Source organism: Tachypleus tridentatus, chromosome 9 (genome assembly GCF_004210375.1).
Source record: "Tachypleus tridentatus isolate NWPU-2018 chromosome 9, ASM421037v1, whole genome shotgun sequence".
NCBI classification, from domain to species: Eukaryota; Metazoa; Arthropoda; class Merostomata; order Xiphosura; family Limulidae; genus Tachypleus; species Tachypleus tridentatus.
In genome coordinates, this window is record NC_134833.1 from 134,594,092 (window position 1) to 134,618,442 (window position 24,351).

General features: G+C 31.5%; 1 protein-coding gene across 6 annotated transcripts in view; it reads right to left on the minus strand.

The window, feature by feature from the left end:
* LOC143226430 (E3 ubiquitin-protein ligase RNF123-like) overlaps positions 1–24,351 on the minus strand; it is a 121,760-nt gene that overhangs the window by 47,592 nt on the left and 49,817 nt on the right. For all 6 annotated transcript variants that reach the window (XM_076457372.1, XM_076457376.1, XM_076457375.1 and 3 more), the window contains 7 exons: positions 19,224–19,464; positions 17,794–17,883; positions 17,239–17,349; positions 15,011–15,179; positions 13,530–13,630; positions 10,564–10,636; positions 6,725–6,786 (listed from right to left, as the gene is read on the minus strand). In XM_076457372.1, coding sequence (XP_076313487.1) covers positions 6,725–6,786; positions 10,564–10,636; positions 13,530–13,630; positions 15,011–15,179; positions 17,239–17,349; positions 17,794–17,883; positions 19,224–19,464 — 847 coding nt within the window. The remainder of the gene's footprint in view (positions 1–6,724; positions 6,787–10,563; positions 10,637–13,529; positions 13,631–15,010; positions 15,180–17,238; positions 17,350–17,793; positions 17,884–19,223; positions 19,465–24,351) is intronic.

Genomic DNA, 24,351 nt, shown 5'->3' on the forward strand with positions numbered 1-24,351 from the left:
CAAATACCATTTTTAGTACAATAGGTTGCATATAAGTTGAGAAGTCGTTAGGACTTATCATTATGTTGATAAAATGTGTATGCAAAAGAGGATTTTTTTTGCATATTTTGCTCATTCAAAATTCAATAGATGCTTGAGGTTGTAAGAAATTTATTTACAAAACATTGAAAGCACTTATAATACACCTACTTGTAAATATACATATTGAACTTATATTTAACAAGTTAACAAGTAGAAAATATGAACAATGTTGTAACATATGTCTTAGGTTATTAAAAGGGAAACTGTGAAATAGTGGGACTTGGTACTGCAGTTATCTTCACTAAATGGATTTACACACAAAAAATGAAAGTTACAACAATGCAATATCTGTAGGATATAATTTTTAAAATAAGTTTTTGTATTTGTAACTGACTATTAAAGATGAAATCATTAGTTTATTTTACTTATCTCATTCTCTTTTAATTTCACCTTTTGCATACCATTAAGGTATTTGTGATGTAGATCTTAAAATATGATTTATTGTCCTGAGATTAGAGAGAAATACAATAAGGAACAAAATGTGAACAAACTGCCCTTCCATAACTTCTCGTGCTATCATGTTCAAGAAAGAGAAAAAGGCTACTTAAGGTTCATTTGAGAAACAGTTAAATCAGTGGTTCCCAACCTTTTTTATGTCCCGCACCCATAAAATATTTTAATATGTTCTCGCACCCCTCACATTAATTATTTATTTAAGAATAAAGGTGAAGATGGCCAAAAAAATTTTTATAATTAGTTTTTAATGATATATAAACAAAAATAAAACATTTGGAAAAGAAAAATATTACAACAAACTAAAAGTTGCATAAACCCTACATGGCCTACAAAAAAATAAATTTTCATCCATGCATGAAATGTTCAAATGTTCATAAGCCAATTTAAATTTAATGATTCTTTTGTTCCTGTTTATTTTTTACGAGGTTTTCAAAGTATGGCACAATTTTTGAATATATAGGACAGCACCCTCAATATAAACAAAAAAAAAAACTGAAATGTTATCTCACACCCCCTGGAATGCTATCTTGCACCCCTGGTTGGGAACCACTGAGTTAAATGAATCAGCAGTTATTTTGTATGAAGAAATAATTATGACTTCTTAAATATGTGTAATTTCTATGTCAAGGTTTGCACAATAAAGAAGTTGAGTTTAATTCAGGATTGGTGGAAATTAGAAAAAATAAATAACTAAAACTGAATGGTAAAAGGTAGTGACTGAAATAAAATTATTGAGAGGACAATAATAGATAAAAATGTTAAAACATATTGTGTTTAGTGTGAAAACTTTCATTTTGTGTTTTGAAATTTTCAGAGAATTGTTTCTAAACTCCCTATAAAGGGTTCTGGAGATTTGGTTTATTTACAAGTTCTTCAGTTAGTGTTAATTAAAACTTGAAAGAGCTATTCACTGACTACTGTAATTTTCTGAAATCAATATGCATTTCTTTCACTATAATTTATTTAAAAGCTAAGATGCATACAGCACATGGTAACAAATCTAAATGTTCTTTTTTCTCTCCAGTCCAGAACATCTTTTTTGACACACACTGAGCAGTAATGCATACATACTAGCAATTTTGAACTTCAACAGTATGTCTTATTTATTATCTCTGTTTCTGAGAATTCTCTTCTACTTTCATTCATTTTCAACATCTTTAAACTTCTTATGATTTTTTAATATTTTACATCCACTCTCAGAAATGTCTGGAAATATAAAACTAGTTATTACTACGTTACATTTTATACGCAAAAGTAGGAATTTTTTTTTGTTGAAACGTTCAGTTTCTGAATCCAAATCACTCTCCTCAAATCATTGGTGTATTGTTTAAATTGATGTTATGAAACTAAAACAGCCTTCTTCTCTTTAAGAAACGTAATCAGTGTCAGTAATTGTCCAGAAATAGTTAATGCAACTTTGTTGAGATAGGCTTTGATTTCATGGTGTATTTTTAAATCAGTCTCACAAAATCAAAACTGAATCTTTACATACACACAGGGAGGAAATGATTCAGAACTACACATACCCCTTGTACAAAAGCTGTGATAGGATTCCATAACTAATGAACACCAGTGTAAATGAGTTCTATATTTACCTGTGATGATTACAAGCACTAAACCAAACTCTCTTACACTGGTAATGCTACCAAGGTTACCAGGGGCATAGATTTTTTACACCTGATGGGGGGAATAATTTTTGCAACCACTTATGTGGACTGTTCAATTTGCAAATTGGTAATCTCTGATTACATGAACCTGAAACCTGTAAATATGCAGTCACAGAGTAATCTTGTTGCCATGATACTTCAAGGTTTCCATGTAGGTTTGTATAAGTGAGGTGTTGTGAACAGTTTTCAAAAATGTTTATAGAATAAAGACAAATATGTCACAAATTAACTGTCACATTAATTTATTCCTGCACACTGCACAGTATAAAAGATGGCCATTATACTTGACAAGGTTACTAATAACTTTCATTGCATGAATTACATTTTCAAATATAAAGAAAATTAGTAATTACCCTTGATAAGTTTATATCTATTGAAAAACTGTTCATGTTGTTTGATAAAAATAATTAAAATTTCTTTGTGAACTCTTGAAAATTACACATCAATACAATGTAGCACATAATTATTCATACTTTTCATTGAAGTAAGATTCATTTAGTCCTCTAGTCTACATATTCCCAAACGTAGACCTCCTTTGTGATGATCTGTTTATGAATTCTTTCATAAGCTCTTCTATATTTATCTTGTCGACTTCATCTTTGTGAGTGTGACAAACTTCCACATGGTTGAGGCGGCAATGAGACATAGTTGACTTTAACCACGTCTTCAACTGTCTTAATGCAGAAAAGCTGCATTCACATTCACAGCTAGATACTGGACATACAAGCAAAATTTTCATGAGAAGAAACACTTCACTAAACATCTGCTGGCTTGTTTTATGCATTTTACAGCAAGCATCCTTCACACCTTTCAGAGATACTGCTTTTGTTGTTCCTTTGAACATGGAGAACTCAAGCCATTGTACAGAGATTTCTGGATAGAAGTTTATAATTGAGTTGTCAATCTTGCCAGATGTGATCATGTTCTCAAGTTCCAGATATTGCCTCAAGTCATTGTTCTCTGCATTGAATCTAGTGGTCAGATGTTCTATGATTGTGTCCACAAATCCAAAATATTGGCTTCTGTAGTAATCTCTAGCTGTTGCAGAATGGTGTGCTGAGCCATCATCTGTGATCCTTCTAGGGAGTCTGTGAATGCGTGGTAGTTCAATAGGCACCAGATCTAGGGAAGTTACCTTTTTCTCAGCTTCATCAAATATCTTGTTGCAATTTTTTCTCTGTTCGCAATACCCACAATTGCTCAACTGTCACTGCAGATGCTTCAGTCATGCCAGATACTGTCACTGGTTTTGCTTGGAATGCATGGTTTAGTTCCTCTAATGCAGCAAATGGATGCTGAGCCATCAACAGTCCTAAAACTATCTTTCCTTTGTCAAATCTGTCCAGCAGACCTCATGCTTTCACTGCTACATCTGATTTTTCATTTGCTAATTCAGACAAAGAATCAACAATGTCACTGTAGTGATCATTAGCACATGTAATTGCAGATAGACGGCACAACCAGCGTGTTGGACACAGTGAGTGGATGTATTTAACAGGACCATTGTGGCTGTCTGAAGATACAATGTTTTCAAAGATTGTCTTGCACTTGCCTGACCTCTGAAGCAAGACACCAAGTTCATGTACCCACTGGATAGAATCTCGACCATATTCACAAGCTTCAACTGCATGTTGCATTATTAAACTAGCCTTGTGTGCTCCGCAGTGAAAAAACAAAGCTGACAGTTGCTTCTTTTTTATTTTTGCCCGGCATCCACTGTACGCACCACTCATGTTAGTGGCTCCATCATAAGTTTGTGCTCTTAATCCTGACAGTGGTGAATTGAGTCTAGTCAGTACATTACACCAAGTAAAGTCGAGGATATTGTTTCACCAGTTGTATTGGAAACACTGTACAAACCAAGAAATGTCTCATGGACATCAAGGTTCTCATCTACGTATTGTACACATGTTGCTTCCTGTTCGGCACCTGTAACATCTTGAGTGTCATCAACCATTAATGCAAAGATTTTACTTTGCTGCACTTTGTGTGCTATGTTCCTCAGTATTTGATGGCTGAACATCTCCATTATTTCATTCTGAGCCTGGAGCAATGTGTATGTGGTTTTCTTTGACAAGTAGACTGTCAACTCAGAATCTTCCTCTTCCAGGTGCTTCATTAACTGCAGGAAGTTGCCCTCTGTATCAGTATGTCCACATAATGCTGAACCTTGACGCAGTAAGAAATGTGAACTTCTGAATATTTTAGCTAGACTTCTTTTGTATTCTTCCTGCAGCTTCTTTTTTCCATCATGTAGCTGGACAGTCACTGGAGTTACATCAAGTGAACCTTCTGGAGATGTAGCAAACCTGTGCTGAGAGGAGGATTGGTGTTCGTTGAATTTCTGGTTTGTCTTTTTCCAGTTGCAAAAACTGGTGGATATGAAGGTATACTCCACTGGCCTCTCCAATTTCCCTGTAAAAGGGCCTCTATTTTCTGCCTTGGCACAATGAAAGCATATGACTTTTTGTGTCTGATTGTCAAAATGCAGCCATGGGAACTCATCAAACCACTTGCCCTGAAAGTTGATATTTTGAGATTCTGCTTTCTGTCATGGTATTAGTTGCAAGTCTGGATGATATGGCTTTCCCCACTGTATCTGTGAAGTGTCAGATTTCTATTACTGCACAAACTTGTTTCACAACTATTTGGTGGTTCATGATGTGCAATAGTTGCACAAGCATTTTCAGGCTCGTCCTCTGATGAACATGGTATTTCCTCTGTATGGCAAGTTTCTATTCCTTTGCTTAAAGTTGTTGGATTATCTGCATCTGCATTGTCACTTGTAGTACTAGTAACTGGCTTGCAGAACTGTCTAATATCGGAAAGTCTCAGATGCTTGCTTGTCATAATTGGAATCTGTTTCCCAGATGACTCAACAGGCCAAAATGCAGTCTTTATTGAAAAACTCTAATGTACAACGAACGAAGATAGAACAGAATGGAAGTAGGGCTGAACTGTATAATGTATTTATGTGACTACTGAGCTGACTGACCGCCGGGGCATTGCTGGGACAATAATGTGTGCTAGTTACAACACAAGTAATTGCAAGTTTCTCAAAAAATTCTTAAACAATCACAAATATATTATATTCCTGTTAAAGCTCATCAAAAGGCAAACACGTTGTGATATAATGTTTATAAGCACATCTATTAAATAAAAACACCAAAACAAAAACTAACAATACAATTTGAGTAGGGGTATCAGGCCATTGAAATCGTTCCTTTTGTGTTTTAATTATACAAGAAAATACAATACTTTTACTATCTATGATAAGAGAATATATTGTTCTTTTACCATAAAGCACCAGCACTTTATTAGAGGGCGGTGATAATCTGAAATTTCATGGATTAATGAGAGCCACAAACACAGGTCTAATGAGCCCTGTTGTAAAATCGAGGTTCAGACTAAAGGGAGCGGAGGGGGTGATGTAGGCGTGTCAGGATCCGAGCGGCCCAAACCTGTCGTTAACTGTACACTAAATGTACACTATGGTCAGCAGCTTCGACAGCTAAGGAGAGTAAGGCATTCAACAATAAAACCGGCTAGACATGCATAAGAATAAATGGCATAGGAAAACTGCACAATATACACATAAGATTGATCCAGCTACAAGCTACAAATGGCCTGCCAGATCTAGATCAAAGGAGTTTACACTTGGGAGTAATATTTTCGAATTTCATGCTCTGTTCAATCTGCTGTAATGAAAATTTTACTTAATCTTACACTACATACAAGACGTAGGTAGATTCTATGATAGTGCTTCCAAGCCTTGAATGCATACTTAGGCATACTGACTGATACTTATGAACTACCGCTTAAATTGAAAAGCTTAGAAGCACACCTATATTAAAGATGTACATTTCGGCTATTGAAAAAGCCTACATCTAGGCCTAATTGTGTAATTCGATTGGTAAGAACACGAAAATCATAAGAACAAACACATAATTTGTAGGCCTGTGATGCAATAAAACAATTCAACAGACCAAACTGTAGGGGGGGGGAAGACTTATGCACCATACCCCCCCCCACCTAAAATGAAGGGGGAATGAATCCCCCATCCCCCCAGGATCTACACCCCTGAAGGTTACAAATATTCTAAAATTTTGGCAATGTTTATTTGCCATTCATGAATGAAAAGACAAATGCAAAATTAGATTATAAAGACACTAACATTCTCATCACGAAAACGTTATTTTGAACACAGTATTGCAAAAGACTAAGTTTAGATCATTTATGGGGATAATGCAAATTTGACATTTTTGTTCATGATGACTAATACATGTACTATATACTTGGGAGCATCTTATATTTGGAAAATCACAGTAAGTCATGCTCTTATTCATATTTCTTTCTAAATGTATTTCCTTTCTTTGCAGGTACTTACTGTAAAATTAACAGCAAATTTCAGACAAGCAATTATATATTAAATAAAAATAATTACTGCTTAAGAATACCTTCTGAAAAACATCAAATGTATCATATTACTTATAATGTGGTAAGAAAGTTAAGTTCTGTACCTGATTTATGTTCTGAGAGTCCAACAGTAGATCCAAAATATCCAACTGTAACTTTTCCAGTTCTACAAAAAATTGATACAAATACCTGCAGAAGCTATTTGTCAAAATATCAAATTTTTTAGTATTTTACTTGCAAAAACAGATAGAACACAGACTATAGTTATTCCTTTTTTTTTAACATTAATTTATTCACATATCTTACTTCTTTTTTTAGTTACTAAATATCATAGTTTCCAAAACACGGTTGTGAGAAAAATTACATGCTATTTAAATAAAGATTCCTTTATCTCTCTCAACACAGACTCAGTCAATCTGATGGACTACACAACCTCTTTGTACTTAATTAAAGTATTAATAGCCTTAATACTTCAAACTTTCAATACAATGTGTATATATTCACAAAATTTGGAAGTCTTTCAGTTTAGTTATCATTATGTCTTTCACATACAAAAAAAATATATTTGTTAGTAAAGTACTCTTAATAAACTGAAATAAAGATTTGACCATGAATATATTGAGTATTTGTTTTGAATAGGCCATGTGCAAAGTAATTTTCATGCTAAGGTTAATAATATTTTTCCTCATCTCAAAAACCTCGAATTTCCTTTGCGTAATCCCTAAAACCTCCTAAATATATTTCAAACCTTTTTCAGTAACACTTTAATTTTATCTGTTATTTTCTCTATCCTGACTCTGCACAAGGTCAGTCAATTTGACTAATCTCATAGCCACCATCATAAAAAAACAACAACTATAAATTAGCATTTTCTTTCTTTCTAGAATGACTTCAAATTGTAACAAAAAACTACATTAATTTATCCTAAGTAGTTTAAGCTTGTAACAATATATGTCTATTTATAATTACATTTTTATGCTTTATTACCCTTCAAACCATGTCTAACTACCATCCATGGCATCACACAGAAATAGTGGAATATTTAATCCATTCACTCAGAAAAAATACTGTGTATGAATTTAACAACATTTTCTGTGAAGCTCAAACTCTGTGTAGTGAGTTTCAAATTGACATTACAATGTCAAGGCAGGCAAAAAGACAGATGTACCGTGCTAACCCACAAACCACTAGTCCTGAAGAGTACTTTCGTATTGTTATATTTGTACCATTTGTTGATCACTTTCTTTCACAAATATGTGACCGTCTGTCCAGTCACAAAACTCTCCTTACAAACTTCATGTGTCTACTACCATCAGGATCTACCACAGAATGGTCAGAACCTACAGCACAACAATGTGACCAAATTAAAGAGTTGGTCAATATATACAAGGCTGACATTGACAGCACTTCAGTAGCTGCAGCAGGTGAACTTAGGGTTTCTTACAAATCACTTGCGAACAACAGACCAAAAAATGTCATAGATGCATATGTGCAATGCAGAAATCTTCCCAGTCATATCTCTACTGTTGAAAGTATTTGCCACGCTGCCTGTATCAACGAGCTCAGTGGAACGTTCGTTTTCAACTTTCAGAGGACTCAAATCGTATTTGAGAAATACCACCACTGAATATCGATTGAATGGTCTGGCCTCATTATACATTCACCGTGATATTAAAGTTGAACCAAACTGTGTTGTAGATGTCCTTGCAAGAATGAACAGGTGTTTGGGTCTTTCTTAGATATTAGTTTGTATTTCTCTAGTTCTGACAAAACTTGCTGTATTAAACGAGTGTTCAATCAGAAATTTGCATTTGACCATTTGTTGTTTGTGAAATTATCTCTCATGCAATCACGGATCTTTATGAAACTTCACAAGTGGCAACTGAATTTGTATAAAAAGTTTGGGTCCATAGGGGGGTTTAACCCCTACTTTAAGTGAACAGTGTTCAATTTCACATGAAACTTCTCAGGCCACTACGTCCACTTCTTTGTCTTGTGCAAGTTAAATCCCTCATTGTAAGATTTTATTTACTGACAAAAAATTTAAAGAGTTGGGTGAATTTTCCTTTCCTTCTACATTGAAAAAATTTCAATGGCAAATAAGAAGAATGTCAGAAGAACAAAACAAAGGTTCCATAGAAACCAGCACATTAACAAGCCAATGCCTAAACGTAGCAGACCTGAGCCATATACCACAACAGAAGATCAATCTTGAGGACAGAAAATTATTAAAGTGAAATCTTGAAGTAATGGCAACTTTCATTTATAATCATGTTTTTTTTTGTTCCAGCTTTTTCCTAGGATTCAAACCTAGTAACATATAAATCAATGGGGTATAAGCACCTTAACATTCTGTTTCAAGGTGACTGTATTATATGCATTCACAAAATAAAAATATAAATTTCTACAAAAAACTAACACACTTCTAGAACCTCAGCTATAAATATTTCATGGAATATTTAAGATGAAAAAAAACTGAAACACCACCACTTGTGCTAAACAGACACCAGAAGCAGAAGTAGATTTCAGGTGTATAATAATAATACAAGGCTTATGCCAATTACTTTCAACAGACCTAACATATTAGAAAACAAGGAAATAGAATAAAATTTAATAATATTAAAATAACTTAATCCAAAAACACACATATGAATAAAAAGCAAAAGAAGCTTTCTGCACCCAACCAACACATTGCACATCAGTCAACCTGATGCAACAGTCAGTAAAATGTCGGTACCCTTCTCAAAACCATTCAAATAGTTTTTTCAAGTCCAATGGGGTCACAGTGGAAGTAAGTAGATGACACGTCTTTCTTTATAAAAAGAAAATCTATGATTGAATTCCAGGTTCTACCACCACACACAGTTCTCCTCAATCATTCCCTGAAAACAGCAGCATACAGGAAGCCAAAACATATAAACTTATTGGTATTCAGTATAGAATTAATAAAAGATATATGAAATAACTGATCTGTAATTATGTTTAGACAATTAACTAATACAAACCAATGGGTATGCCTACACTTACTCCTAGAAACACACGATGGAATGATTTACCACAAGAGTTTTGAAGACACTGAGTTGATTCTTTTGGTGAACATGTCATTTCAGGTAAGAATCTTCTGAAAATTTCTGTTGCACTTAACAATTTTATTTCAATAAACAAATGAAAGCTTTACAGCATAACTTGCTTAATTTAAATTTAAACATATATACTAATCCACACTAATATCAGTTAATGATAATGTAAAGGAACTACATAAGCACTCTAGGCATGGAACCAATAAATATGGTGTAACATTAATTTAACTTACGCCACTCACATGTATTATTAACTTGTACTCAAAAACAAGCAAACATTCTAAAAAGTGCTTTAAAAGTAAAAGTATGCAGGACCAAATACATATTTATTAGTTTAAGTTAGTTAATACAATACAGAATGAGACAGAAATCATTAGAGTGGATATAAAAAAGATTTACAATATAAAGCTAACATAGAGAATTCAACTTTACAGTGATTAGATTGCTTAGGCTTTCAGTTTTTATTAGTGTGGTATGAAATGTTGGTATAGAACTTTATAACATTTCTCACTCTTAGCTAATAACCCTGGAAGTTTATTTATTATCCAATTAAGGTTGGTAGTAAACTCACAGGTATTCTTTATAAACTATCATCGAAACAATTTTATTTCAAAAACACAGAGAACTGACAGTAGTATGAATATGAATGACTTAAGTGTTAAGCACATTTTAATATTCTACTATATACCAGTATTTTTACATTTCACAAACAATGTGAAACTTGAAATCATAAATTACATTGAATTCTATTATATTTATTTTGAATTTTTATAATATCCTTCTTTCCAAACAGTTTCAAAAAGTGTTGTATATAACATTATATATCAGTAACATTAAACACTCATTCTTCTGTTTCTACTAACCAGACAAATGTTCTTGAATCTTCAAAAACACATCCTTAAATGGACCACTGTTCACAATGTCGTCTGTTGTTGACTGAAAATATTAATATAAAGTTTTTACTGGTACATTAATTTTTACTCTTATATAGATAGTGTTGTACAGAAAATCTGTATTAATAAACATTCAACTCATCACATTTTAACTGAAGAGTAACAAAAGTATAATACACAATATTGTACAATTTTGTTTTTATCATGCAAAGCTACACAATCATCTACATAAACTTTGTACACTGAGGAATTGAACCACAAATTTTGGCAATGTAAGTCAGTAAATTTACCACTGCTCCACAAGGGACATATTATACATAACTAATAAATTAGGACAGTTATCAAGATCTTATGCCACATGAATTTATTAAAAACAAGATAATTAGTTGACATATTTTTAATTTGTTGTGCTCCAACAAAAGACTCAAGAAAAGTGGCAAAAAACCATTTTTGTCTTAAACTACATTGTATACTTTAGGCAATTCAAGAACAAGATATTAAAGTATTAATGGGACATGTTAAATTTGAGGTGAATGTTGATCCTGAGATTGCTCTTGGTAGGTTCAGAACAGGCCTAGACTTGTGAAATGTTGTGAAGTGAATGGTTTGATTATTAGTGGTACATTGTTTTTGCACTGCAAAATTCAGAAAGAAACATGGAAAAGCACTGTTGGTTTAACTATAAATCAAAGAGATCACACAAATATATCTTGCATGATGTCAGGTCTTTCACATGTGCAGACATAGTAAATACTAATTACTATTTGGTTGTGTAAATTAAATATTAAACTGTACAAAATAAATGCTATACCTTTTAATTCTGTTAAGGTAAAAAATACAGAAGTAAAAGCTGTATTTCAGCTCGATTTACAAAATAGGTTTCTAACACAAAGTATCATAAATGATGAACAGGAAATTATGGAAAGATGAGATTGAATTTAACTTGTGTAACTATTACAAGTTAAATCTTTGGTTATCATAGAAAATCAAAAAAGGAATGAATCTCTGGTAAATCAGAGATTAAAATTAACAGACAAGAAAAACTAACTGGTGATGAAAATGGGAAGTTGCACAGGTACAGAGAGAAGAAATGTTTTTAAAGATCTTTTTAGAGGGAATGCAATAGAAGTTCAAAGTACTCACAGAAGAATCAAATGTGGATATTATTACCAAAAAAGGAGAAGTAGCAGGAAATGCAGCTAATAGAAGAGATTACAGAATGATCTGTAAATTAACAAAACAGTTAGGAAATAATAAATACCAACAATGTAATTGAGCATGGGCATGTTGAAAAAAATAACAAAATGACAAAGATAATATCAAGATATACTGAATGGAAATGATCCTCTATATCTAAATAACACAAGATTCATAAATAGAGAAGTTGTGAGGCAGTTAAGGGGTATAAGAATGATTAAAGTTCTGGAAGTTATACTGTAACTGTAGAAATATTGAAAGCATCAAAAGGAAAGATTGTATTTGCAAGACATTGACCTGATTAAGTCTGTCTGGGAATCAAAGAGATGTCCCACTGACTGGAAAAAAAAGAGAATAATTGTTAAAATAATTAAGCAAGAATACTTGTCTTTCTGTGAAAACTGGAGAGGAACCACATTACTATCCATGTCAGAAAAAGTTTTGAGTATGATTTGATGAAAATGATGATAGATGCCACAGAAACTTTCTTGAGAAACTACAAACAAACAGGTTTTAGAGCTGATACAGAATGAGTTGTCAAGATCTTTGTCCTCAAAAACATCACTAAACAATGATAAGAATGATAAAAACTCCTGGTGTTGAATTTGTTACTTTTAAAAAGTCTTCAACTCCGTACATAGAAAATTAATATGGTGCATAATTCAGGACTACGGATTCCGTGAAAAAATAATTAACGATATAAGTATACCATATGAAGAATCTGAAAGATGTGTCAGAATCACTGAAAAAAACAAAATTAGACAATGTGATATCCTCTTACCTTTGTTGTTCAATATTGTTTTGGATTAGGTTATGATGAAAAATGATCATACAAACAGAAGTTAATTAATACTGTTTTCAAATACTTAAAATATTATGATGCTTTATGTTTGTCATAAAATACAAACAACTGCTACTATTAAAACTGATAAGACAAAGACAGTGAGATTAAAGACAAATTATTTGGATCAGGTCATTGTGAAAGGAAAGGAAACTGAGAATGTGAAAATCTTTACATATCTTGGTGGTATAGTTTATGGTGATAGTGATATATGCAAGGAAGTAAAGACAAAATTGGTAAAAATCAGGAGTTGGTTTTAGAAAATTGAACAGAATATGTAATGAAGTATGTTTAACTGCTGAGATGAAGCCTTAAGTTCTTCAATACCTTGGTTCTTTCACTTTTTTCATGAGGACGCTAAACATGGAAATGACTAAAAAAAACTCAGTTCAAATTGAGAAATCTGAGAGTAATTGTTTATGAAACATGAGAAAGAAAGGGTGATTTGATAATATAAGTGAAGAGACATTAAGAGAGAAAAGTGGATAACAATAAGTCATAGAAAAGCTAAAATTGTATAGATGGAGATACTACAGTTATGTCCAAACATTAAGGAGAATAGACTGTCAAGACAAGCAAAAGGAAGAAGATGCAGAAGAAGACCAAAAGATTGTTGGTGTACAATAATAGAGAGAAGTATGAGAAATAAAGACCTGAACAGAACAGAAGTTGAAGAATGGGCAAAAGACCAATCATAATGAAGACCTTCAACAGTTGTCTGTGGGCCATTTTAGGTCTGGGAATTACTGATGATGAAGAAAACATATATTAAAAATATATATGAGAATTACTTAAGTTATTTAGTACTAATTGATAATTTAGTATTAAATATATATTGATAATATATATATATATATATATATATTCACAAGTATTACTTAAGTTATTTAGTACTTACTTGTTCGGTAAAGCTAAACTGTACACCACAGAAAGTTTCTTCTAGAATTCTGTTATCAAGTTGTCTTGTATCAAATATCAATGGAAGTTTAATTTTGTCAAATGTACTTTAGTTAAGGAAACTGACAATGAGATTTCTTCAACATGTAGAAATAAATAAAAAACATGATTTCTGATGAAACTAAAGAAAATGTAGAAATAAAGCACAAAAAGTACCAATTAGGCTATATTCCATGAAAATAACACCTTTCAGCAATTTCATATGAGTTTAATAATAACTATTATTAAAATAACTATTTCATCTTCTACTTTTATTAGGCAAACTTAATTCTAACAAAATTCCTTCATTTACCAATCACACCAAAGTAATTAAAACATCACTATCAAATTTATTACCTGGTTTACCTACCTATGTGTACATCATTATAATACTGTTGTTAATTATCTCATAATTGTTACAAAAAAAATCAAATAATATTCCTGAAAAAAATATCCTATTAAACATATTTAAATATCAAAAATTTTAAACAATCTTAAAATAAAATCAGTTCATGTTCTTCAAAAGAAAATATTCAGACCCTTATAATAATCAGTGTTTATTTTGAACATGTATTACAATCACAAGATTACATAAATATCATAAAGTATCACTGCTGGAAGTGAGCTATTTAGTTAACTGATCAAACGGAAGAATTCCATTTCATATATGTTGATTTAGCCAAGGACGGAAAGCTAAAGTAACAAAAAAAGTTTTAAAAAAGAATACCAACACTTGATGTCACTAAAATAGTTCACCTTAGAACATAATACTGTTTAATTCTATTTTTTTCTGGGTATACAAGTACGAGTTTTTGTGTTAAATTTGCATGTGAATTATTCAAAAACCATGTTAAAAACCTCAAACAAACAAAAAAGTAGTATCTTGAAATTAACTCAGAAACAGTAAACTGAATTTTTTATTCCACTTCTGGTCTACAAATTCACCTGATTTATAACTACGTTGTGATTTATCTAATTCATCTGGTGATCTTTCATTTAAGTTCTTTCAAAGTATAATGAACTGAACATCAGTCAATAGAAAAGTATGTATAACTTTTTTTGGTTTAGTGGTGTGTTGGTTGAAACAAGTATAACGAACTGAACCTCAGTAAATAGAAAGGTATGTGTAACTTGTTTGTTTAGTGATGTGTTGGTTGAAACAAGTATAATGAATTGGACCTCAATATATATATAAAGAAGTCTGTGTAACTCATTGTTGGTTTAATGGTGTGTTGGTTGAAACAGATCTATAAAAATTTGGCATAATCATTGCAAGATTGTTGAACAACTGACAACAGTAAAAACTGTCATGAAACATTAAACTGTTAGATGATAAACGTTAGGCTTAGAAAAAAAAAATATTTTTAGATTGCTCAGTAGCTATACATATAATGAGCATTAACACTGCTAACTGTTTAAATCTACAACTACTTTGTAAAAGATATAAAGAAGATCCTAAAAGGTACTGTCGTGTTGTTTGATGATGAAGGATGGCTAATATTAGAGATAAGGCTTGCTTCTGTTGACTAAACTCAAGACTGACTGGAGAAAATCGGTAAGCAGAAACAAGGGCATAAAACAAGTGCTCTAGAAACTGCTCCATTTCTTCAGGCTGTAACCAATTAATGCTTAGAGTTAAACCTGATTTTTCAATTAACTTTACAAAGCTTTTAACAAAATATGTGGCTACATTTACCAATTACATATATTTTTAAAAGGAATTTTTTTTATTAGTTATGTGCTCAAAGACATACCTTACACTTTTAGAATGTTGGTGTACTTAAAGATTTTAATGTCACATATTCATGTATACTAATTTCATATTCTTAGCTTTATTTAGAAACTTTAATTTTTTAAAAATAAATCTGAGTACATGCTAACCTGCATATAGACTATGAATTACACCATTAAAGGTTTTTCATTCAAAATTCTTTTTCCCCATTCTCACTTTGTTATATTGTGAGTTTAAACTTCTAATTATTAGCAACCTCACAGTTCACTTAATCCACCTTACTCTAATTAGCAGCTTCTAAAACAATATGTTGTTAGTTAAACATATGAAAAGTTGTACGCAGAGTCAAAAAACATCAAACAAAGAAAGGAAGTTACAGCTTTAAAAACTATTAGAAATGGTCAAGTAAATAATCTCTAATCTATTTTTCATATTATTTAACCTGACTAAGAACAAGACATATTAAACAGTTAAGCATATGACATAAATCTTCAAGAATTCACCAAAATATCTTTTCAGTAAAAAGACAGTTTTAACTTCACCTACAAATTAGTGTGACTTACAAAACACAAGAAAAAAACTCGTTTTATTTCTATCCACAACCATTCAATATTAGCATGTAGACTTGTTCACATTTCTCTTACATGATGTGATGAAGTTGTAATAGTAATCTGGACAGTGACTTACCACTTACAAAAAATGTAAGCTTGAACTAATGTACTTTTAAATGTTTTATTTTATTGAATTCTGATGGGCTTAGCTAAGAAGCTCATAATTTTTATATTTACCTTTGTTATTAAAAAATAAATATTAACGTAAAAACAAGGATTTGTAGTATTCACTGCATAATTAATTTTTACATTCTCCTAATGCCCTGTGAAGTCTCACAAATTTTGGTGTCCAAAGAAAAATTCACATAGGTTTTACCTATGGAACTTAGAATATAAAACTATATCAGACACCAGAAAAAAAAAGTCCCAAAACTATTCATTTTCCTAGGTAAGTTATAAATAAATTTTTAAAAAAATTCTGCTTCTGTTCAAAGCACCAATTCTGGTCAATTCAAATCAATCAGTTCTCACCAATTAATAATTCATGGCAGGAAATATGATCATGGAGTTTTAAGATTTATAAACAGATGAATCTAACCTTCCCATTCATCATAACCATGCCCACCAATTGTGTAAAGCTTATTAGTAAACAAACTTGTTAGTTATAAAGACAAAAAACTGGCAGATCCTCCAGGGTGGCATGCATGTGGAGGATTCCCTATTAAAAAACAATACCCCCCAGCAGTCCCCTATTTAAGAATTAACCTTTAAAGGGATTTTTAAATATACTTATATTATGACTCCCACTGAAATAAAAATATTACTATTTCTTTCAACAAGACAGGCAGTCATACAATGTAAATTGAACTGAAAGAAGGAAGTCCAATTAGGTGAGACCTAAAGGGTGAGTTTAATGGTAGTTTGAAACTGCAACAGACCACCACAAAGCTGTACAGAGTCTGAAGTGATTCCAGTTTTTGATAATTAAAAAAATTAAAAACAAATTAGCCATTTTCTTTTGTGTTTAATAACAACTGACCCCCTTTTACTGCCATCTCAATTCTATGCCCCCTCATGTCCTTCCATATACACATCCTATAAAAGCAATTAAAGGGAGAGGCTTCTCTGGTTGGTTTGACAAGTGTATTGATACTTCAGTATATAAAAAGATAGAAGGTTCATATTTTAGACTATTATTTTTAATTACATTCAGGTTTTTGTTTTTAATTAGTTGGAAATTGCAGTAGCCTATGTTGGATACTAGGAAATTCTGAAGTAGAGAAATTAGATATTTCTTTTTAAAATTAAAATGGTGAAACTTAGATAGAGTATAAACATGAATTATGCCAAGTTATTGACATAAATTGAAATAATAAGGAAATTCTAACCTCCAATAATGTCCACAAAATGTCTAAAAGAGCAAAAAGTTTGTCTTGTCCATTTTTAGCAAGTCTATATATAAATGATAATAGACAAGCCTCCACTACATATGGTGAGACCTACATAAAAAAGTAAACAGTGAATAGCACAGCAATATTACATAATTCATATAACATTTTAATAAATATGTTTTCCTTATCACTTTATCTTATCAACAATATTTTCCTTCCAAAATTTCTTTAATCTATGAAATAAATACCTCTAAAACATAAAATTAAAATCAGTTTGTAATTGTTTGTCATTTGTTTTACACAAAACTAAATACAGTAGACCAAGTCATGTTTATGATGAAATCTTTTTCTGCTGCATACTTTTTATTGCATGACAGTGGTGAAACAGCCTTAAATCCACACTGACAATAATATTGAAATTAAAGAAGGCTCTCACTGATTAACAACCTTACATATTTTCAGCTTAGAAGTCTTTAAATAACTAAAGTTCTTGAGTACAGTAATGCAACAAATAACACATATATTTACATGTACAAGTACACAAAATCTTACCAACAACGGACCGAGCTCTCTAATTACTGGTGCTGCAACAAGAAGTACATTTTTCTCAGAGAGTGGAAAAGCTGAAGCATCACTATCCAACTGAAAATCATAAAACATGAACAATATTAATAGAGAAATGAAACTACAAATGGATGATAGCACATACATGTAGATGACTGACTATACACCAGTTAATTACAAAAATGTAAAATGAATTATAGATGCTAAGTCATCATTTGCTAAATGTTTGAATTACACTTTTGGGGTACAATGTCTTTTCATTTTACTAAGCAATTTAAGATCTAATTTAATTTGATATTGATAGCTCCATATTTAAATGCTTTGAAGTTAAACTTCATTTAACCTAGCTACACCATAGCTCTATTTAAAAAGTACTTAAATATTTCTTTCAGAAGTGAAATAATCTATTTTTAACTTCTGTTATGAAGATTTTTAACCTGCTAGAACTAAAAAGAAGATTAACAAGTAAATAACTGAAAAAAATAAATTCACAAAAACATGTACACAGCATGATTTTATACAACATAGATATACAGTAGTATAACAGTTATGAAATATAAAGAAACAACAGTAGTAGTTTGCAGCATTAAAGTTCACTTAATCAGTACAATAAATGATGCAACACACATGACAACAGCAGTACTGTCCAATAACATAACATTCTGTAAATGTTATAACCAAATAAATAAATTATACAAGGAAATTAAATTACTGTAAATAACAGAATCACTGTTCGTTGTTAACATCACACTTCAAACTGCATTAAAGTAATGAAGCATGTTAAGTTAAAAACAAAAGTGAAAATAAGGTTAGAATTTGCATTTCATAGTTTCTAAAATGTATCATAAACAAGTTGATAACAAGTACTCCAGGTAGATTATTGAGACTATGGTGTTTTTTACACAAGTAAGAGTGGGTACATAATCACAGGAAAATGCTGCTGATCATATTAAGGTGCAAATATTTATACAAATAATCCAGAAAAAAGAATTTTAGCACTGAAAATAAAAAATAGGTAAACTCATTAAAAATAGACAGAAGATTACTTCTTCATCTTTAATAAACAAGTTCAGATCTAAACAAAAGCTGTATATACCTAGCAACTTGCAGACTAGTATATGTTTTACAACTCTCAGCTAAAATTTACATAAAGGGTAAATTTACAACACATAGAAATATTTAAATTTCCTCATCCTGTGCTTTTCAAGCCCTGTACAAAAAACTAATATTATGAGAATTTCAAAGAGTGATATCTCAAAGAAATATTCCATTACAACTATACAACTAATTGTTTTCACTATAACATTTAAATCTTGTCTACATATACTCTGTGTGGCAGAATTCCAAATAAATTAATAAGAGCAAAGAAAACATTATAGGACTAAATAAAATTCAATATATCCAAAACTGACTGTGACCTTGTTTTCTAAAAACTGGAGAACCACTTTCTCCATCCAACATAAGAGTCGTTGACACTTCATTACTTCTAATTCTGGTACACTTTGTAAAGGCTGATAACCAGGAACTTGATACCGGAATGGGCGAGCTCCAAAATTGGCAATCAAGTTTTCACTGAAAGCTAGGCTAACAGCTGGAAAATAAGCAAAGCCAGGTCCCATTCTAACACAGTTGAAAGCTTCACCCAGACTCACACCATTCCTGCAAAAATTGTGATCCAACCATAAGCAATATTAATGTCATGGAACATCCATTAATGAATAAATAAAATTATAGCAAAAGCCTGATTAGATACACACAACACAAATAAACTGGGTTTCAAGTGGTTCTCTGATTATTACACATGTATGAAAAATGCATATTTTTTAAAAAAAGAAATGGATTAAGTATAAATTAAACAGTTGAGGCAAAAAACTGATAAATAATTCAAAATTAACTAAATGATAGTTGAAATACATGTACCATGTGAAACAAGATGAATAGCAGGATGGGAAGAATTATAATTGTTGAAAGCTAAGTGGTATAGACAAATAATCAGCAGAGAGAAAGACGCAAGCAATGTGATTTATAGTCAAAAATACAACTCACTCACTGGAAAAAGATAACATGTATACTTTAAATTCATGCAGTAAACATTCTGGAGTTAGATGAATAATTCAATGTATATGCTTAGCATATTTAAGTTACCAAAGTTACACTCTAAAAATGTACTTGTTTAAATCAAGTAGATACTTTCTTATAGCATTTAGTGACTTGAACATGAAAAGGTAATGACATTTCTAACCATATGCTCAACTAATTTCAACTAAAAACAAAAACACAGCAACTACTGACAATAATGATTCTAAAACTTTATAAGTAACTTGTTTTTAATTGTTTAAAATGTATTACGTTAAAGGTTTTGATTGGAAATATACATCACAAAGATGTTCATACTAACTGAGAAAACTGAAACTACAACTTGCTACTCATTTAAAATAAAAAATATATTTTTTAAAACTAATGAGACTTTAATCTATGCTCTGTTAGCAACAGAACAACCATATATATTTTTTGTAGCAAATGAAAACAATTTATACATTTTAAACTTTAAATGATATAAATTTTAGTGAGATATATCACTTTTTTTTTTATACATAATAACACAGAAAGGGAATACAACTGGAAAACAACATAATCTTAGCTTTTACTTGGGAAATATATATAAAAAAATTATTTGAGGCATTCTCAGTGTTTGTGCCTGCATTTTAACCTCAACCACTATTGAACATTATTTTTGTTTCATTGAATAAAATCGACAACATTATCAAGACAACCGTGTTTTGATTTTGTAACTATTCTTAATTCCTTAAGATTGACAAAAATTGAAAACTAAGCATGTTCTTTCAACATTAACTTTCCTTTCTTAGTGATCTGTGTGCCACATACCAGAGATGGGCAATACAACATCAGTATGAAGTATTGATGAGAACTGTAAACTACAAACATAGTACAATTAAAAATGTTTCCAATAAAAATGGGGGAATCTTATAGATAATGGTAAATCAGTATGTAAAATATGTATGCAAAAAATATTGACTACAGGAGGAAACACAAGTAACATGAAATCAGTTACTGTTAAAGCAGCCACACAAATACAGCAAACTTCTAAAACCATCCATCTTCCTCTGGAACTTGCAAAAGTGAGAAAATGGACAGTAAAGTAGCTCATTTGAGTGCTTGAAATCAACCAATATTTGAAATCTAGTGTCAGTACAGTTGTTATTCAAATTTGGACAGAAGATCCAGACCCAACTTACACAGTGAAAACAAAAAAAAAAGAGTTAAATACATTCTTGATCACTTATTACAAACTTTCTAGTCACATTCTTCACAGAAAATGAAATTCCATCAGTGGGCAATGAAATGAAGCATAACTTAAAATGTTCTCTTCACAAACTCACTGTTCTTCATACTAAAGTGAACTTTGACAAATAAACATAATCACTTATATTAGTATAAAAGTTTCTTATGTTACTGATTACTGGCATCTGTGTTTCACTGTATGGAAAGTTTCCTACTCAACATCCACTAAATAGAAAATAATACTTTGAAAAGAGAACTTCAGAAGCTGAATTAATCAAATAATCATGTCCTGATTGTTAATGGGTTCAATGCATCAAGCATATATAATCTATGCTTTGTTGTAGGAAAGGTGATAAGATACCAGACACGTCTAAAGCAATATTTCAATTAAAAAATCATTTTTGCTTTTGCAAAATCTTATAAAACTTCTTTTTTTTAATTAAAAACAAAAGAGATTTTGGCCTGCTTAAGAATAATCTGATTATTGATGTGCTAACCAGGTAAGGTCGTACCTTTGAAATTATGGACAGGTACAGCAAAAGCAATATTTATAACTTTGGCTGAAGACAGTAAGAGTTGTTACTTGAAACTCACAGGTGAAACAGTCCAGATTACTGAATAAGCATTAGAAGTTCCAAGAAATTTCATCCTTTTTCAGCAGTCAGAAGAAACTTGTATCATTTTCTCTTTACTGTTTTTGTATGGAGTTATTGATGAGTTTCAAGAACAGAATCAAATAACCTACAAGTGTTCAAGCAATTCAAAATTATTGAAATATAAAAACAATGTCTTTCCTTGACTCCAATAATCAAATAGTTTCATCTAGAGAATTTTGAAACTATAAAGATGATGATGAGAAGTGAGAGTAAAGATGCCCAAACTTCCCTCAAAATAGTCTTTCTACAGAATGTGCTAAAAAAACCAGAAACTTTCCTTGACAAAAATCTTGAAGCATGGAATATTGAAAGCATCCCTTCCAATAGAATAGAAAATGACACTAACTATATGTAACTACAATATAACTACAAAAATGAATGTCAGTATATGCTAAAACAATTTTAATATAACCAAGCTGTTACTTAAAATTAATTTACTTAACATATAAAAGTTATGTAATATAAAAATAAAAATATATTTAATCCTTACTTCTGTGTACTTAATTCATTTGTGTTAAGAAACATTCCAATAATGTTAATGATAAATTAAACATTACTTAATATTTGTGTATTCAGATACACTGCTGGCCAAAATCTTAAGGCCAATGAGCATAAAGAAAAAATATGCATTTTGCATTACTAGACTCAACCACTTATTTGAATAGAGCTTCGAAAGACGAAAATAAGAAAAGGGAAAATAAAAATAAAAAACCTTTTAGCATTTAATAGGAAAAATGTGAATGCTATGAAATTAGCCTAAATACTAGCTGGTCAAAAGTTTAAGAACACACCAAAAAAGAAGTCTTAAACAGGGTAGGATATGCCCAACAAAAGGTCTCAGTAGTGAGTTGCATGGCCGTCATTGCGAATAACTGCAAACATTCGCTTTTGCAGGGTCGATATAAGCATTTGCAGAAGGCTGGCTGGAATGTTATTCCAAGTGGTGCAGATGGCTTAATGAAAATCATGCACTGTTTGGAATTGACGTCCATTTCAATAGACTTCCCTTTCCATCCACCCCCAAACATTTTCATTGGGGTTCAGTTCAGGTGAACATGCTGGATGGTCCAAAAGAATCACGTTATTCACCATGAAAAAGTCCTTTGTCCTGCAGCCATTGTGGATTGCAACATTGTCCTGCTGAAAGATCCAGTCATTTCTACACAAGTGAGGGCCTTCAGTCAATAAGGATGCTCTCTCCAACATCCCAATGTAGCCAGCTGCTGTTTGATGCCCCTGTATAACCTGACACTCCATTCTTCCATGGAGAAAGCATCCCAGATCATGATGGAACCATCTCCACTGTGTTGTGTAGAAAATGTCTCTGGTGGGATATCCTTATCGTGCCAGTAACATTGGAAGCCATCTGGACCATCCAGGTTAAATTTTTTCTCATCAGAGAACAAAACCTTCTTCCACTTTTCTACGTCCCATGTTTGATGCTTTTTAGCAAAGTTTAACTGAGCTGTTTCGTGGTGTGGAAGGAGATATGGCCTTTGAAGTCGTTTACGGTTTTAAAAACCTTTCTCTTGTAGATGCTGTCTCATTGTTCTTGAGCTGCATTCTGTGTCTGTAAGGGCCTTAATCTGGTTCGACGATCAGCTGGTGTCTTACTGGACAACCCGTCGAATCCTCTTGCTCAGTGCCGGAGAAATTTTCTTGAGCTGACCACTTGAAATTCTTGTTCCATATCCCTCAGGGTTTTTTAAGAAATTTGCAACAGCAGTTTTACTATGCCCAATCTCACCAACAATGGCATGTCGAGAGAGACCTTGCTTTTGCAGCTTGACAATTCTGCCAAGTTCAAATTCTTTGCCATGTTTTTACCCAATGTAACACAGGAGATGTCAGTGGGAGATATTGACAACGCTAATTCTTGAACACAAATTTCAAATTACTGACTAAATTTCATTATGTGTTTACCAATTAATGCTTCATTTCAATATGGACTTAAACTTTTGACCAGCTAGTATTTAGGCTAATTTCATAGTGTTCACATTTTCCCTATTAAATGCTAAAAAGGTTGATTTTTATTTTCCTTTTCTTATTGTCATTTTTCGAAGCTCTACTCAAATAAATGGTTGAGTCTAACAATGCAAAATGCATATTTTTTCTTTATGTTCATTGGCCTTAGGATTTTGACCAGCAGTGTATTTATCAACACTTTAAAAATAAGACAAAAATGTGTAGTTCCAATAATATGACACTCAAGTTATTTGATTAAAAGATGTATTTTTTGTAATGATGTTTTTAACAGATTACACTGATGCATGCTTTTCAAAACTTAAAATTAAAACATTTATAAATTAAATAGAAATAAATATAAAAGAAAAACCATTTAAAAATAAATTCTAAGAATGAGCTTAAATATTCTGTGCAAAGGAACTTTGGCACAGGAGTTCAAAAACCAAAACTAAAAGCTGAAACCAAAGGAAAACTACACTGTTTTAGCACTGAACATATGGTAAATTTAACTTTTACACTTTAAATTTTACAAAAACATTGTACCAAACACTCAAATTCAGAATTTATTAACTTGTATATACATGTATAATATATTCATAAATTCTACATTATGAAACAGTAG